This window comes from Anomaloglossus baeobatrachus, chromosome 2 (assembly GCF_048569485.1).
Source record: "Anomaloglossus baeobatrachus isolate aAnoBae1 chromosome 2, aAnoBae1.hap1, whole genome shotgun sequence".
Classification (NCBI taxonomy): Eukaryota; Metazoa; Chordata; class Amphibia; order Anura; family Aromobatidae; genus Anomaloglossus; species Anomaloglossus baeobatrachus.
In genome coordinates, this window is record NC_134354.1 from 705,683,224 (window position 1) to 705,699,556 (window position 16,333).

General features: G+C 47.6%; 1 protein-coding gene across 1 annotated transcript in view; it reads right to left on the bottom strand.

Annotated features, from left to right (window-relative positions):
* Nucleotides 1-4,498: 4,498 nt before the first annotated feature.
* The window catches only part of LOC142292147 (serine/threonine-protein kinase Nek5-like), a 56,410-nt gene continuing 44,575 nt past the window's right edge, over nucleotides 4,499-16,333 (bottom strand). The window contains exons 10-11 of the mRNA XM_075337303.1: nucleotides 11,758-11,844; nucleotides 4,499-4,879 (exon numbers count right to left, since the gene is read on the bottom strand). Coding sequence (XP_075193418.1) covers nucleotides 4,824-4,879; nucleotides 11,758-11,844 — 143 coding nt within the window. The 3' untranslated portion in view covers nucleotides 4,499-4,823. The remainder of the gene's footprint in view (nucleotides 4,880-11,757; nucleotides 11,845-16,333) is intronic.

The following is a 16,333-nucleotide window of genomic DNA, read 5'->3' on the forward strand; positions in this document are numbered from 1 at the left end:
AGCGACTTGCATCGCTCCAGAAGTCTTTCGGCCTGCTGGTTCATCGCCTGAAATGCGATGTGCCGACACGCTGGAATTCGACTCTCCACATGTTACAGCGACTGTGGCAGCACCGTCGAGCCCTGGTGCAATACGTCATGACGTATAGCCTGGGCCAACGAGATGCAGAGGTGGGGCAGATCACCCTGATGGAGTGGTCTCAGATCAAGGACCTATGCACCCTTCTGCAGAGTTTCGACATGGCGACGAATATGTTTAGCGCTGACAATGCCATTATCAGCATGACAATTCCAGTCATTTACATGCTGGAGCACACGCTAAACACTATTCGGAGTCAGGGGGTGGGACAACAGGAAGGGGAAGAACTACAGGAGGATTCATATGTGCAAGACACAACAACATCACCAAGGTCCAGACGTTCATCATCACCAAGGCGGCAGGCATGGGACCATGGGGGACAGGGATCAACAAGGGCGCATGGTAGCAGGCGAGATGTTGAGGAAGGTGCAGGAGAACATGAAGAAATGGAGGACGAACTGTCCATGGACATGGAAGACTCAGCGGATGAGGGAGACCTTGGTCAAATTTCAGTTGAAAGAGGTTGGGGGGAGATGTCAGAGGAAGAAAGAACGGTTAGCACCTCTATGCCACAAACACAGCGTGGACTTGGTCTGCATGGCCGCGCAAGACACATGAGCGCCTTCTTGCTGCACTACCTCCAACATGACCCTCGTATTGTCAAAATTAGAAGTGATGATGACTACTGGCTTGCCACACTATTAGATCCCCGGTACAAGTCAAAATTTTGTGACATAATTCCAGCCATAGAAAGGGACGCACGTATGCAGGAGTATCAGCAGAAGCTGTTACTCGATCTTAGCTCGGCTTTTCCACCAAACAACCGTGCAGGTGCAGGGAGTGAATCTCCCAGTTGTAACTTGACAAACATGGGACGGTCTCGTCATCTTCAACAGTCTACCCGTACCAGTAGCACCGTATCTGGTGCTGGTAACAGCTATTTTATGGAATCTTTTCATAATTTTTTTAGACCGTCCTTTGCAAGCCCACCAGAGACAACAAGTCTGACACATAGTCAACGACTGGAGAGGATGATACAGGAGTATCTCCAAATGAACATTGATGCCATGACTTTGCAAATGGAGCCTTGCTCATTTTGGGCTTCAAATCTTGAAAAATGGCCAGAGCTCTCAACTTACGCCTTGGAGATTTTGTCGTGTCCAGCTGCCAGCGTTGTCTCTGAACGTGTCTTCAGTGCTGCTGGGTGTGTGCTGACAGATAAGCTCACGCGTCTGTCCAGTGACAATGTGGACAGACTGACGTTCATCAAAATGAACAAGTCATGGATCCACAAGGAATTTACTACCCCTGTGTCATCCTGGGGAGAGTAAATGCTTGTGGATTTGGAATGTGCTTGATGCTAATCAAAACATCCTGTTTGCAACTAGGGCACAAGTGCTGCCACTGATGGGGTGTCTGTGTGGCCCAATTTTTGGAAAAAAGGGAGACTCCACTTGGAGTAACCCTTGCTTGCTGTGTTTTTTAAAAATGATCCAAGATGAACAGAGCTGGGATCAGGAAAGACTTTGCTACCTACCCCGGTGTCATCCTGGGGACGGTTAAGTATGGCGTATTTTTGAATGTGCTTGATGCAAATCTAGCTGTGAAGTGTACAACTGGGGCACAACTGCTGCCACTGAAAGGGTGGGTGTGTGTGTGGCCCAATTTTTGGAAAAAAAGGGAGATTCCGCTTGGAGTAACCCTTAATTGCTGTTTTTTTTTTTAAAAGGAGCCAAGATGAACAAGTCATGGTTCAGCAAAGACTTTATCTACCTACCCCGGTGTCATGCTGGGGACGGTTAATTATGGCGTATTTTTGAATGTGCTTGATGCAAATCTAGCTGTGAAGTGTACAACTGGGGCACAACTGCTGCCACTGAATGGGTGGGTGTGTGTGTGGCCCAATTTTTGGAAAAAAAGGGAGACTCCGCTTGGAGTAACCCTTGCTTGCTGTGTTTTTTAAAAGGAGCCAAGATGAACAAGTCATGGTTCAGCAAAGACTTTATCTACCTACCCCGGTGTCATCCTGGGGACGGTTAAGTATGGCGTATTTTTGAATGTGCTTGATGCAAATCTAGCTGTGAAGTGTACAACTGGGGCACAAGTGCTGCAACTGAAGGGGTGGGTGTGTGTGTGGCCCAATTTTTGGAAAAAAGGGAGACTCCGCTTGGAGTCACCTTGCGGTGTTTTACATGATTTTAGAAGGGCGTGCCATGCCTATATCTGTGTCTCCTCCTCTTTTTCCTTGTCCAGCTCTTTTATTTTCGCAGGAGTATATGTCCTTGTCACTTTCCCATGTGTTTGTGTTGTGTTGTGAGTTGTTTGTCACCTTTTGGACACCTTTGAGGGTGTTTTCTAGGTGTTTTTATGTGTTTGTGAATGCCTGCCATTGTTTCCTATGCGGTTCGAGTTCGGTTCGTCGAACGTTCGACGAACCGAACTCGGACGGGACCTCCGTTCGGCGAACCGACCTCGAGCCGAACCGCGACCGATTCGCTCATCTCTAATCACGAGTCCAGTAGTTCTAGTGTTAAAAGGGTACACCTGTTGGTTTTTTTGGGGGGGTTCTGCATTGTGGGTGGAGTTTAGCGATTACAGATGTTTTCGCCTGATTGATCAAATGCGACTTTTTTAAATTTGGTCCCGCTCTATGCCGGTTCTCTACTCTCTCCTGGTGTAGTTTTATGCATGTTTTTCAAAGTCATAATTTTTTTGGCAACATTATGAAAAAGATGCAATTTTTTGCTCGAAAAGTCACCGAATGGTTAATGACAAGAGAGAAGCCCTATTTTGACTTTGTGCCAAATTCAAATGTTTTGATTATTCTGGAGCAAGAAACGTCAGCGAATACTTAGACCACAAAAAAAATAAAGGACTTTAAAAAATGCAAATGGTGAATTGTTGCCTGAATGTATATAATTTGGTTTTCAGCTTATCATCTCCATTTACAGCTATGAGCCCAATTCATAAAAGCTTTTAAACCAGTATTGTGGAGTAAAAAAACTTTAAGAAGCCGCATACTTTTGGCACAACACAAAGGATGCACTAACATTTTGTGACTTTTGGTTATCTCCACCATTTTTGTCAAGTTCCAAAAAAGTGGGTAGAGCTGGGACGCATGGTGGCGGCATTCACAACACCACAAATCTTACTCCAGCAGAGACAAGATTTGTGGTGAGGTGCACTCTGAGGTGTACGGCACTCGTCAGACTCTCCCAATTCATGAAGAAAGTGTGCTCCTCTTCATAAATCAGGAACAACTCCTTATCAAGACTGATGTCAACATCGTATTCGTTGATGAATTCGGCTCTATGTGTTGTGCCAATGCGTGATCAGGGTGTTTTTTTAGGGGTAATTGTTCCTTTAAAAATTCAATAAAATAAAAAAAAATGTAAAAAAGTTCTGATGAATCATAGAATGTTACAGTTGGAAGGGACCTCAAGGGCCATCGGGTCCAACCCCCTGCAAGTGCAGGCTTTCCTAAATCATCCCAGCTATATGTTTATCCAGTTTCCGCTTGAAGATTTCCACTGGGGAAGAGCTCACCACCTCCCGTGGTAGCCTGTTCCCCTCTCTTACTGCCCTCACTACCTCCAGTGGTCGCCTGTTCCACTCCCTGACTGCCCTCACTACCTCCCGCGGTAGCCTGTTCCCCTCTCCTACTGCCCTCACTACCTCCAGTGGTCGCCTGTTCCACTCCCTGACTGCCCTCACTACCTCCCGTGGTAGCCTGTTCCCCTCTCTTACTGCCCTCACTACCTCCAGTGGTCGCCTGTTCCACTCCCTGACTGCCCTCACTACCTCCCGTGGTAGCCTGTTCCCCTCTCTTACTGCCCTCACTACCTCCAGTGGTCGCCTGTTCCACTCCCTGACTGCCCTCACTACCTCCCGTGGTAGCCTGTTCCCCTCTCTTACTGCCCTCACTACCTTCAGTGGTCGCCTGTTCCACTCCCTGACTGCCCTCACTGTCAGACAGTTTTTCCTAATGTCTAATCTGAATCTCCTTCCTTTTAGATTCATCCCATTGCTTCTTGTACTTCCTTGTGCTAATGAAAATAGGGTAGTTCCCTCTGCACTGTGACTGCCTTTCAGATATTTGTAGACCGCTAATAAGTCTCCTCTCAGCCTTCTCTTTTTCAAACTAAACATCCCTAGTTCTTATAGCCGTTCTTCATATGACATGGTGTGCACACCTTCTACCATCTTGGCTGCTCTTCTCTGGATTTGCTCCAATATATCGATGTCTTTATTGAATTGGGGCGCCCAGAACTGTACACAGTATTCCAGGTGGGTTCTGACCAGGGCAAAAAAAAAATTCACACAAAATTTCCCATATTGAAATTCCATAAACACATTTTTATTGATAAATAAGTAGTGTTGTACAAAAAGATTTGCGGGACCTTGGTCCAGGAGCCTTGTGAGTGGCCCGTGAAATTGCTTCTACCTGCCGCTTCCCCAGGGCCTCTTCTCATTAGTAGGCCGCTGTAACAATGACCTACCACTTGGCCTACTAATAAGGTTGAGATGTCGGGGCTTCAGCGAGGTAGGAGGAGGTTCACAGAGCTTTGATATGGTGGCCAAGGACTACAGACGTGGTTGTAAAACCAGGGTACTGTGAATTTTTAAATGTCTATACTAATAAGTCCATTCTCATGTACTGCTATGTTGAGACAACGTTACACGATTTCCTTCAGAAGATGGTTGTCGGTCGTCAGAGGATAGTCATCGGTATTACTGAGAATCTGTCACCTTCTGCAGCTCAGAGACCCAGTCTGGATCCACCTCGTCTTCCTCAAAATCCCTGTAGTTTGGAGAATAAGAGAGCAGAATAATTTACTAGCATCACACAGGCGAACTGGATACAACGGTGCAGATTTCCACCGCTTTACATTCAATGGCAACACTGTCCCAGTGGGGCTCACAATCTAAATTCCTCATCAGTATGTTTTTTTGGAGTGTGGAAGGAAACCCACACAAACACTGGGAGATGATACAAACTCCTTGCAGATGTTGTCCTTGGTGGGATTTGAACCCAGGACCCCAGCGCTGCAAGACCGCAGTGCTAACCACTGAGCCACCGTGCCACCCTGTGTGACATAATGTGACATAACATCCAACAACATTATGGCAGAAGTGACTTGTGAAAGAAATGTTCTATGACGTCTATAAAGGGGCATGGTGACACAACCGCAATGGTTGTGTGAAATCCATTATGGGACCTTTGTTTTTTCTACACAAAATAGTAGAGTGCATGTATGACAGCAACAAGAAAGCATTATGAGAATTGTGCCATGTCAATGTATTGTGCACAGAGGAGGATTATAATGAGGGCAATCTGGTCCACTGTCCAGGGCCTGAGGCACCGGGGGCTCATGGCCAGATTGCCCTCATTATACTGTTTTATATACCTCCCTCCTGTTCCTTCGGTGCAGATCTTTGGGCAGGGAGCTTTCCTGGAACTACAGTGTCAGCAATACAGGGGCGTGATGATATAATCAGCCGACAGCAGCGTGTGCAAGACAGCCTGAAGAAGAAGAGGAGCCCCGGGGGAAGGAAAGCGAGGGGAGTAAGAGTGTTTTGTTGTGTTAATTTGTATGTGTATGGGATGTGTGGGGGCTCATACTCTATGTATTTGGGGCTATATGAAAGCTCATGCTTTATATAAGGGGCCATGTGTGGGCTCATGCTCTATATAAGGGGCCATGTGTGGGCTCATGCTCTATATAGAGGGCCATGTGTGGGCTCATGCTCTATATAGGGGGCCATGTGTGGGCTCATGCTCTATATAGGGGGCCATGTGTGGGCTCATGCTCTATATAGGGGGCCATGTGTGGGCTCATACTGTATATAGGGGGCTATGTGTGCGCTCATGCTGCATATAAGGGGGCTGTCTGTGGGCTCATATTGTATACAGTGGGGCCATTTGTGGGCAAGGATCGCATTACAATCGCAGCATGCTGCGACTATTTTCTTGGTCTGATTGGGGCCGAGAAAATAATCGCTCATATGTGCTGGCACATAGACTAATATTGGTCCAACTGGAATGTGATTCCATTCCAGTCGGTCCCATTTTCATGCCGTGTGTCTTAGGCCTTAGGGTTAAAGATTACTAGTCTGATCTCCTGACATGTTCTTTTTCACAAATGGCCTCATTTTTTATAATTCTGCACTTTGTCATTCCTCTGTTATTCCTCCTGGGAATCTAGGAATATATTGATAATTAGGTTTTACCCATTTACCGAATACTCTCTGTATTGTTTATATTACCTGATCATGTCTGTTGTGTCCCATGAATGGGAACAACCTGTTGTATATAATTCTTGCATTGCATATTTTTCCTCCTATCAGGAAATTCCTTTATTGTTGCTAGGTAGATTAGACTGTATGAAGTTTGTCCCTATGTACCTCCCTTAGTTGGCTTCTGTATAGAATGCTCCTCCCTTCTCCTTCAGTTTAGTCTAGAGAAACCATTGCTGAAGAGACATGCCTAAAACACTGTACAGATTATTCCTTTTCACCTGCATTTACTTTGTACTTAATACAAGATTCTAGAAGAAAACTACAGCGTTTCTCCTTGTCTTCCTACAAGTCATCGTTGTGCTGAGTTAACACTATCTGTGGAAGCCGTAGAGTGAGTAAACCATACAGTTATCTAAGGAACTGATAATTAGAGCGGTTGGATTCATTGCTACAAGGAAGAGACAGAATAGTGAAAAGGATTAGCTGTGACCGGGATTAGTATACATATATCAGTAAATAACCTGTTTCCAGGAGTGCTATACTGCATATAATCCAGAGAAAGGATTACCCCAAGGGGCTGATAACAAGCCACAGCATAAAACTTTATAGCAGCTTCAGACAAAGTGCCCTGTAAAGTATTTACCTGTTATCAGAACTGTGTGCAGCTATAACCAAGAATCCCCCATAAGCTAATTGTAAATTGCAGCCAGAGACTCAGTAAATACATCCTGCAAAACAGACTGCAGAGATTGCAACATTGTACTGTGTCCCTGACAACCAGTGCAGAGCAGCATTCACCATTCCTGATGAAGTCAAAGAGAACAATTTCCCTACCTGCTTTAAAGCAACAAGAGGAAGACAGAGACTCACACTTACATTGCAGTGAAAGATCTAAGCGGTTGACCAAACCAACATGGAAGGTTAAAGAGAACCTAGAAACAGCCAGAAGTGAACTGTTTACCCAGACAGCATTATTGTGGCAAAGAGTGCAAAAACAAGTGAATCTTTTATCTGTGCCCGGTGCTCATGAGCTACCATCAGAGGGAGCCCTGGAACAACTGTACTCAGCATACCAGTCTTACAAAGAGATTTGTAAAAAATATTCCTCTACCCTGCTGAGATCAAATACGTCTGAGTCTCAAAAAGAACTACAGGACTTCCAACAGCTTAATGCTGAACAAGACCGCACCGTGCGCGACATTGTGAACGAGACTGAAGCAAAAATTGCGCAAATGTCAGGAGCAGCATCTTACAAATCCAGGTCCATTAAGAGCTCAAGGCACTCACTCAAATCAGGCTCATCAAGGTACTCAACCCTCAGCGAGCAGTTCATAAAGGCGCGCGCTGAAGCAGAAACAACAAAAGTACACGCCATCTTCGCCCAGAGAGAAGCGGAGATGAAAGCAGAATCTGCACGCAAGGAAGCGGAGGTGAAAGCAGAATCTGCACGCAAGGAAGCAGAATCTGCACGCAGAGAAGCAGAGATGAAAGCAGAATCTGCACGCAAGGAAGCAGAAATTGAAGCCCTTCAGAAGGAATGTGAACATGTGGCGGCCATGGCAAGGCTAAAAGTCTTTGAGCAAGCTCTGGGTGGGAGCCAAGAAGGCAGCGCCAGTTTGTGTGATCTTGACACAGAAGACTCACTTAAGCGTACAAGAGATTACGTGCTGAGCCAAGCCGACGAACCGCCAACTACCATCAACATTCCCGTCAGTGCTAACACTCCAGAGCCTCAAGACACTGATCCACCTACAGCTTCCAGCCTTCCAGGTCAGTCCAATGCACCTCAGACTTTTAAGCCTGAACCAGCTTCATATTCCAATGCACAGCCACACTCTGCGCATCAGCAACCTCCGTATGCCCATGTCTACATGCAACCTAACATGCCGGCAAGGCGCTACACTCCCAACAACTATGTAGTTCCAGCCCCGTATACAACAGAGATTGTACACACCAAACCGATCACTGGTCTAAACGCCTACGCCACTCCATACTTTCCCATGTTCCCGAACCAAGAAGCTACGAATCACGCAACCAGCACCACGCAGTCAGCAAATGTGCCCCCAACGTCGGAAAGATCAGATATGTCCGACTTTGCGAGGTACATGATCCGCCGAGAACTCACCAACACCGGTCTCACAAAGTTTGACGACCAGTCCGAAAACTACAGAGGGTGGAAGTGTGCCTTCAAAACCGCAACGCGTGACCTCGGCATTACAGCTGCTGAAGAGCTGGACTTTCTAATCAGGTGGCTAGGGCCACGGTCTACTGAGAGAATTAAGAGACTCAGATCCGTCTACATCAGCGACCCAACAACTGGTCTCGCAACCGCATGGGACAGGCTAGAGAAAGGCTTCGGCAGTCCTGAAGCAATTGAAGATGCATTGCTGAAACAACCATACGACCTTCCCAAAATATCTAGCAAGGATGCTTCAAAGTACCAGGAACTCAGCGACCTGCTGTCCGAGCTCCAGCTGGCCAAAACAGACACACACCTACCTGGCCTTAGCTACCTGGACACCGCTCGTGGGGTGAAACCCATAGTCGCCAAGTTACCTTACAACTTGCAGGAAAGGTGGACTACAGTAGGAACAAACTATAAAAAAGAGCACCAAGTCTCCTTCCCTCCATTCTCCTACTTCTGAGAGTTCATCAACGGCATCGCGGAACGTAAGGCAGACCCCAGCTTCACCTGTGGAGAACCAACCGGCTCCACTTCACCAGCTCCCGGATATGAGAGCCCTCATCAAAATGACAGAAAACGTAGGGGCCCAGTATCAGTCAAGAAGACCGACGTTCTACCACCTACACCATCAGCACCAGACAATGGCACTGAAGGCGGGAAGGTGGAAAATCCGAACCGCCAATGTCCTATTCACAAACTGCCACACCCCCTGAAGAAGTGCATTGGCTTCAGGAAGAAACCCCTTCAAGAACGAAAGGAACTCTTGAAAAGGTTTGGGGTATGTTTCAGGTGTTATGCCTCTACAGAACACCTTGCCAAGGACTGTAATGTTACAATTAAGTGTATGGAGTGTGACAGCACAGATCACGTACAAGCGCTGCACCCATCTCAGCCTGATCCTGCACCTACACCTTCTCCTACCACAAGTCATGGCGGTGAGAGTACAGGCCAAGCTGCAAACCACCTCACAGTATCCTCCTCGTGCACCGCAGTCTGCGGAGAAGATCTCTGGGACAAGTCTTGTGCGAAAATATGCCTAGTAAGGGTATATCCCAAAGGTCACCCAGAACGAGCTGTGAAGGTGTACAGCATCCTGGACGACCAGAGCAACAAGTCACTTGCCAGGTCTGAACTCTTCGACTTGTTCGGCTTAAAAGGAAATGCCTACCCTTACACACTAGGCACTTGCAGCGGCATCTCAGAAGCTCGCGGAAGAAGAGCCAGTGGTCTCGTGGTAACATCTCTGGAAAATACCGTAGAGATACCTCTACCGACACTCGTCGAGTGCAACCAGATACCGGCTAACCGGGAAGAGATTCCAACGCCAGAGGCAGCTCTTCACCACCCTCACCTGAGAACTATCGCCAGCAAGATCCCACCTCTTGATCATAGTGCAAAATCCTGATTCTGATTGGAAGGGACATCCTCCGGCTACACAAAGTACGCCAACACATCAACGGGCCACACGATGCGCCATTCGCTCAGCGCTACGACTTAAGCTGGGTGATCATAGGAAACGTCTGCGTAGGCAAAGTGAAGAGTCCCGACGCGATCTCCTCCTACAAGACGCACATCCTCCCAAACGGTCGCGGCACTCACTTTCAACCATGTCCGCATCACTACGGGGTGAAAGAGAGGCTGAGCGACACCAGGTGGCGACAGCAGCCTCCCGACTGCGCGGACGCATATCATCTCTGGGATGACGACTTCGGGTCAACAGCGTTCGAGTCTACAAATGAAGACAACAAATTGGCTTCGATGAGAGAAGACAAAGAATTCATAAAGATTATGGATAAAGAGTTATCTCAAAATGACTCTAACAGTTGGGTAGCCCCATTACCCTTTCGGTCTCCAAGGCCAAGGTTGCCAAACAACTCCCAGCAAGCAACCGCAAGGTCCTCCTCTCTAAAACGCACTTTGGAAAGACAACCAGAGATGGAGAAATGCTTTGTCGAGATTACGCAAAACATCCTCGACAGAGATCATGCTGAACAGTGGCACCACATTCCCACCGAACAAAATCCAGCTGAGCGAGGAACGAGACTCACTGCTGCATCCAAACTCGGCGACAACATGTGGCCGACACCTCCAAGTATCTTATACGAGGAGATCTGCGATAACTACGCCGGCAACATGTACGAGCTGGTGGAACCAGAATCTGACAAGGAAATGAGACCGGTCGTCTCCGCTCGCTACACTTCAGTACCATCAAAACAGAAGTTGAGACCTCATCGCTTCAAGCGCTTCACAAGTTGGTCATCTGCGGTACGAGCCGTAGCTCGTCTTATTCATGTCGCTCACTGTTTCACCAACTACAAGTCTTCAACGTGCCACGGCTGGCACATGTGTGTGATTCGTCCAGTCACCGAACTCGTGCTACTTTTACCAAAGGAGGACGTTACATGAACTAACTTTGTCGTTGGACACTGCCACGGCGGGGAGCGTACCTTTCCTTACCCCTGCTGTACGGAGACACAACTGTCCGTGTCTAATGAACCTTGAACTTTTCCTTTGGATTAAAACTTTACCGTTGGATTATTGGGTTGGAGGAAGAGTTGGCATGTTTGCGGCTTCCCCAATCTGAAGATGGGTTTGTTGAACTTGAATTCATGTTTAACATTTTTCTACTTTTTCATTTTTTACGCAAGGACAATGCGTCATCAACAAAGCATGGACTTGAATTCAGTGCATTACGTTGCATTTTTTGTGTTGTCTCTTATCTCGTTACAGGTTTCGTGACATCGAGGGACAAGATCGACTCCTTACGTCGTAGAAGGACTTGTGAAATCATATGATTTCAGACGGGGAGTGTTGTGTCCCATGAATGGGAACAACCTGTTGTATATAATTCTTGCATTGCATATTTTTCCTCCTATCAGGAAATTCCTTTATTGTTGCTAGGTAGATTAGACTGTATGATGTTTGTCCCTATGTACCTCCCTTAGTTGGCTTCTGTATAGAATGCTCCTCCCTTCTCCTTCAGTTTAGTCTAGAGAAACCATTGCTGAAGAGACATGCCTAAAACACTGTACAGATTATTCCTTTTCACCTGCATTTACTTTGTACTTAATACAAGATTCTAGAAGAAAACTACAGCGTTTCTCCTTGTCTTCCTACAAGTCATCGTTGTGCTGAGTTAACACTATCTGTGGAAGCCGTAGAGTGAGTAAACCATACAGTTATCTAAGGAACTGATAATTAGAGCGGTTGGATTCATTGCTACAAGGAAGAGACAGAATAATGTCAGTACTTACCTTTTATTATTGTAGGGTAGGTTTTCCCAGATTTCAGGAGGAACATAATAAGGTGTCCCGACATATGTGCAGGCGTGGGCCATAGGACTAATAAAAGAAAACACAGGTTAACATAATGCAATGTTACACTGAATAGCTGCTTGTCTTGTAAACAAGTCTTAAGGGGGTTGTGTAAGATTCTAGGCAGACGACTAGAAACAGCGCTACCCTTGAGCAGAGGTTGTGTCTGGTACTGCAGCTCAGCCCTATAGAATGAATACACCAGCATTACCAAAGTCACCATGCTGGCTGCCTGCAGTCACTACCCGAGGGTCCATAAACGCTTATGGCACACAATATTATTATATACTAGAATGCACTAAGCGCCAATGACCCCCCAATGAAAGGTGAAAGTATGTATGAGGCAGCTTTGCCTCCACAGCATCGGTAGCACAGTGGGGCTGACGCTGGCCAGGATTAGAAGCCAACATTGTAAGCCAAGCTAACTAAGAGCCTGTAAGCACTGACCACATTCAGCCACCGCTTACAGATGGCAGAGGTGGTCGGTCCCCTTGGCAATGAGCAGTAACAATAAAAAAAGAAGAAGAGTTATTGGGGGAATATAGAAATTGTCTCTCCAGGACTGGAGACAAACTCTAGCGCAGCGCCACCTATTGGAAGTAGCGATCCTAAAAGTTAAATGTGGATTTTTAACAATCCTTTACATATAACTTAGGATATATATGCCAGATCAGAATCCCAATTTGCAGACACGGTGTTTCGGGGTGCTTGCCCCTCGTCAGTGCAAAGTATGGGGTGTCTGATCTGGCTCATGAGAAGCTTTTGTGGGGACCACGGGGGAACACTATTCTCCTTATGGAGACTTTGCAAGCCATGGGGGCTTGGGGAAATATAGAAGAATTTAATCAGCATATACATTATAAAGATACGTATTGTTACAAAGTCTATGTTATGTAATCCAATTATAATGATGGGAATATCTCTTTAAATATTCACCAAAATAGACACATCCTTAGGGATGACCAGGAGAGTTGGTGCAACTCAATTTACAGGACACAATCCAGCATCCAGATCTCTAATCTGGGAGCCCTTGGACTTTCCTCTTAAAGGGCTAGTCCCCTTCTCCAAGATCCAAGTAGGTGTAATAATAATAATATTAGCAAGTAGCTCCAATTAGAAATGTAGTATAGCTCTGATTTCCTATGTCACTTACCTCATGTTCAGGGCATTGCAGGACCTTAGATATCCATGGTTATGACCACAAGCAACTAACTGTGACTATATTCATGGTCATAATCATGGATCCCTAAGGTCCTACAATACCCTGCACATGAGGTAAGCTACATAGTGAATCACAACTATACTACATTTCTAATTGGAGGTATTTGCTAATATTATTATTATTACACCTACTACATATTAGGATAGAAACTAAGGGGGGCTTTACATGTTGCGACATAGCTTCCAAAATATCGTCGGGGTCACGTCGTTAGTGAGGCACATCCGGCGCCGGTAGCGACATCGCAACGTGTAAATCCTAGGTGCGACGATAAACGATCGCAAAAGCGTCGAAAATCGGTGATCTGTGTCACGTCGTTCATTTTCATAATGTCGGTTCGACCGCAGATACGATGTTGTTTGTCGCTCCTGCAGCTCCATACATCGCTGTGTGTGAACCCGCAGGAGCGACAAACATCACCTGCGTCCCGACGGCAATGCGGAAGGGAGAAGGTGGGCGGCATGTTATGTCCCGCTCATCTCCGCCCCTCAGCTTCTATTGGCCGGCCGATTAGTGACGTCGCTGTGACGCTGAACGCACCTCCCCCTTGAAGGAGGGATAGTTCGGCAGTCACAGCGACTTTGCCGAGCAGGTATGTGCTTGTGAAGCTGCCGTAGCGATAATGTTCGCTACGGCAGCAATCACCACATATCGCATGTGCGACGGGTGCGGGGCTATCGCGCTGGACATCGCTAGCAATTGCTATTGACGTCGCAACGTGTAAAGCCCGCCTTAGATTGGAATACCCCATTAACTCCTGCCATCTTCAGATCTTCTTTAGATTAGCCGGTCTGGTGCAAAGTCAAATCAGGTTCACTTCAGTGATGATGATGATGTCACGCCAGGCTGGCTAATCAAAAAAAGAGCTGAAGACATCAGGAGCTAAAGGGTCATTCTCCGGGCTCCCATCCAGCGGCTACAGATTACGGACGTGGCATGATATGGATCCAATTCTGTGGATCAATTAGTACCAACTCCGTGCATGAGTCCATACATATTACACATTTTATATATATATATATATATATATATATATATATATATATATATATATATATATATATACACATACATATATATATATATACACACACACACACACACTGTGTATATATATATATATATAAATATATATATATATATATAATATATATATATATATACACAGTACAGACCAAATGTTTGGACACACCTTCTCATCTCTAGAACAACTATTAGGCTGGGGCCACACGGGCACTACTGCGATCCACTTGCATGAGACTCGGCTCGTGCTGGCAGTACAGCAGAGCCGAGTGTCATGCCTGTGTCCTTGCAACTGAGGTCCGTTCGTGCGAGCAGACCTCAGCTGTGGGGGATGAGCCGGCACTCAGGAGGGGAGGGAGGGATTTCTCTCCCTCTCTACTGCGTAGCCGGCTATTGCCATTCTCGCACTGCACTAGCAGTACACCGATGTACCGCGAGTGCAGTGCGATTTTTCTCTCGCCCCATTGACTTGAATGGGTGCGAGAGAAAGAGACTCAGCTTACAATCGCAGCATGCTGCGATTGTTTTCTCAGTCCGATTAGGGCTGAGAAAATAATCGCCCATGTGCGCTGACACACAGGCTAGAATTGGTCCGAGGGGAATGCGATGTTTTATCGCACTCCACTCGCACTGTTTTTCTCGCCGTGTGGCTTAGCCCTTAGGCCTGATGGAGCAGTGAACCGCAGAGGTGGAGGAGCTGGCTGCGACCGCCCGGGTGTACGAGATGGAGGCCGAGTTAGAGGAGCTGGTGAGTGACCCACGCTTCTATGCCCCTCCGGGACCGGCCGCTACGGCTGAGAGGCCCAGTCTACCCCTAGCCCCTATACGGCCTCCGCTGTCGCCTGTAGGAAGCGCCACTGCTGGTCTGCCTGGCCCGCTGCCCCCTGCCATGGCAGCAGGACCCGAAGCACCGATTCAGGAAGATCCGAAGGTCGGGGTGGCTGAAGGAGCAGCCAGCCCAGAAGTTACGGCGGCTGACGAAAACCTGCTGGCTGCAGAGGGACAGATGGCCCCAGCGGCCCGCCTGGCCACCATGGGGGTGATGCTTGACCACGTGGAGATGGAAAGCAGTGGCTCCGGCCCTGACACGGAACTGGTCTCAGGATCAGAGGAGGCAGATGAGAGTCTCCTCCACGGCAGTGCCCTGGCGGCCACTTACATCCCACGCAGCGGTGGAAATGGATACCGGATGGCCCTCTCCCACCATGCATGTTGCATGCTGGAAATGTTTGAGGCGGAGGTTGAACCCGCGTCGGAGGAAGAGTCGGAGTAAGCTGGTAGCCCGTTAGCTATCAAAAAGGATCCGTTCCCGTTGGGACTTGTGTTTGAAGCCCCGTTGATAACCTTGTTGCTTGAGTGACTGCTCATGTACAAGGCCGTGGACTTGCCGGCCACCCAAAAACTATTGGGCTTGTAAATATTGCCCTATCTGCCCCTTTATCATGCCTTCCCGTTCCGTAAGCCTCCGGAGAGGAAAATTGGAGGTAGGACCCGCAGCATAGCAGGCTGGGGTCCGGTCACAACTGGCACCGGTGACCATCCTCCAGGGAGCCCTTGAGCAACTGCCGGGTGCGCCGCACCGTACCCGCTCCCACCTGGGTGATCTGGCCATGTTCCTGTTTCCGGACTGGGCAAAAGGGGTGCTGCCCATTTCTTAGGGCCAGCATCAAGGCTAGGTTGTTTGGGTGGGAAAGGCGGAAGGACATGAACCCGTTCCGTTTAATAAAAGTTATGCAACGTTAAAGCAAAATGCCTCCCGTTATGGGAAGACCTTCAGTAACCATATATTGTACAAATGTTATTATAATTGTAAAGCTTCCCGTTTTTTACAGTTAAAAGAAAAATAAAAGTAAACCGGAGTTGGTTGGGCAGCCCGCGGACGGTCTGCATTAAACCAAGTGGGAATGTGACACCCTGGACCCCAGGGGTCACAGGTAACAACACCTACCACATTACACACACCCCCCATCCCTTGTGAGGACACATCAGTCAACCGAATGGGAGACCTGATGCCTCCATCAGGGCCAGTAGGGCACACTGGTGGGCGGAGTCAGGCAGAAAGGCACGCCCACCAAGGAGACTACTGTCCTGAGGCAGGGAATACAAACAGTCTAGTGAGGAGAACAGTGTAGAGTGTGACAGTGACAGAAGGTGTAAAGGAGAGAAGCTGTCGGGGACCCGGGTTGGAGCCTGGGAGCCTTGTAACGTCAGGCAGTCAGAGGGTGGTGGCCGCCTGCAGGAGTACCGGTACAGCAACCGGCGGAATCGTAGGGA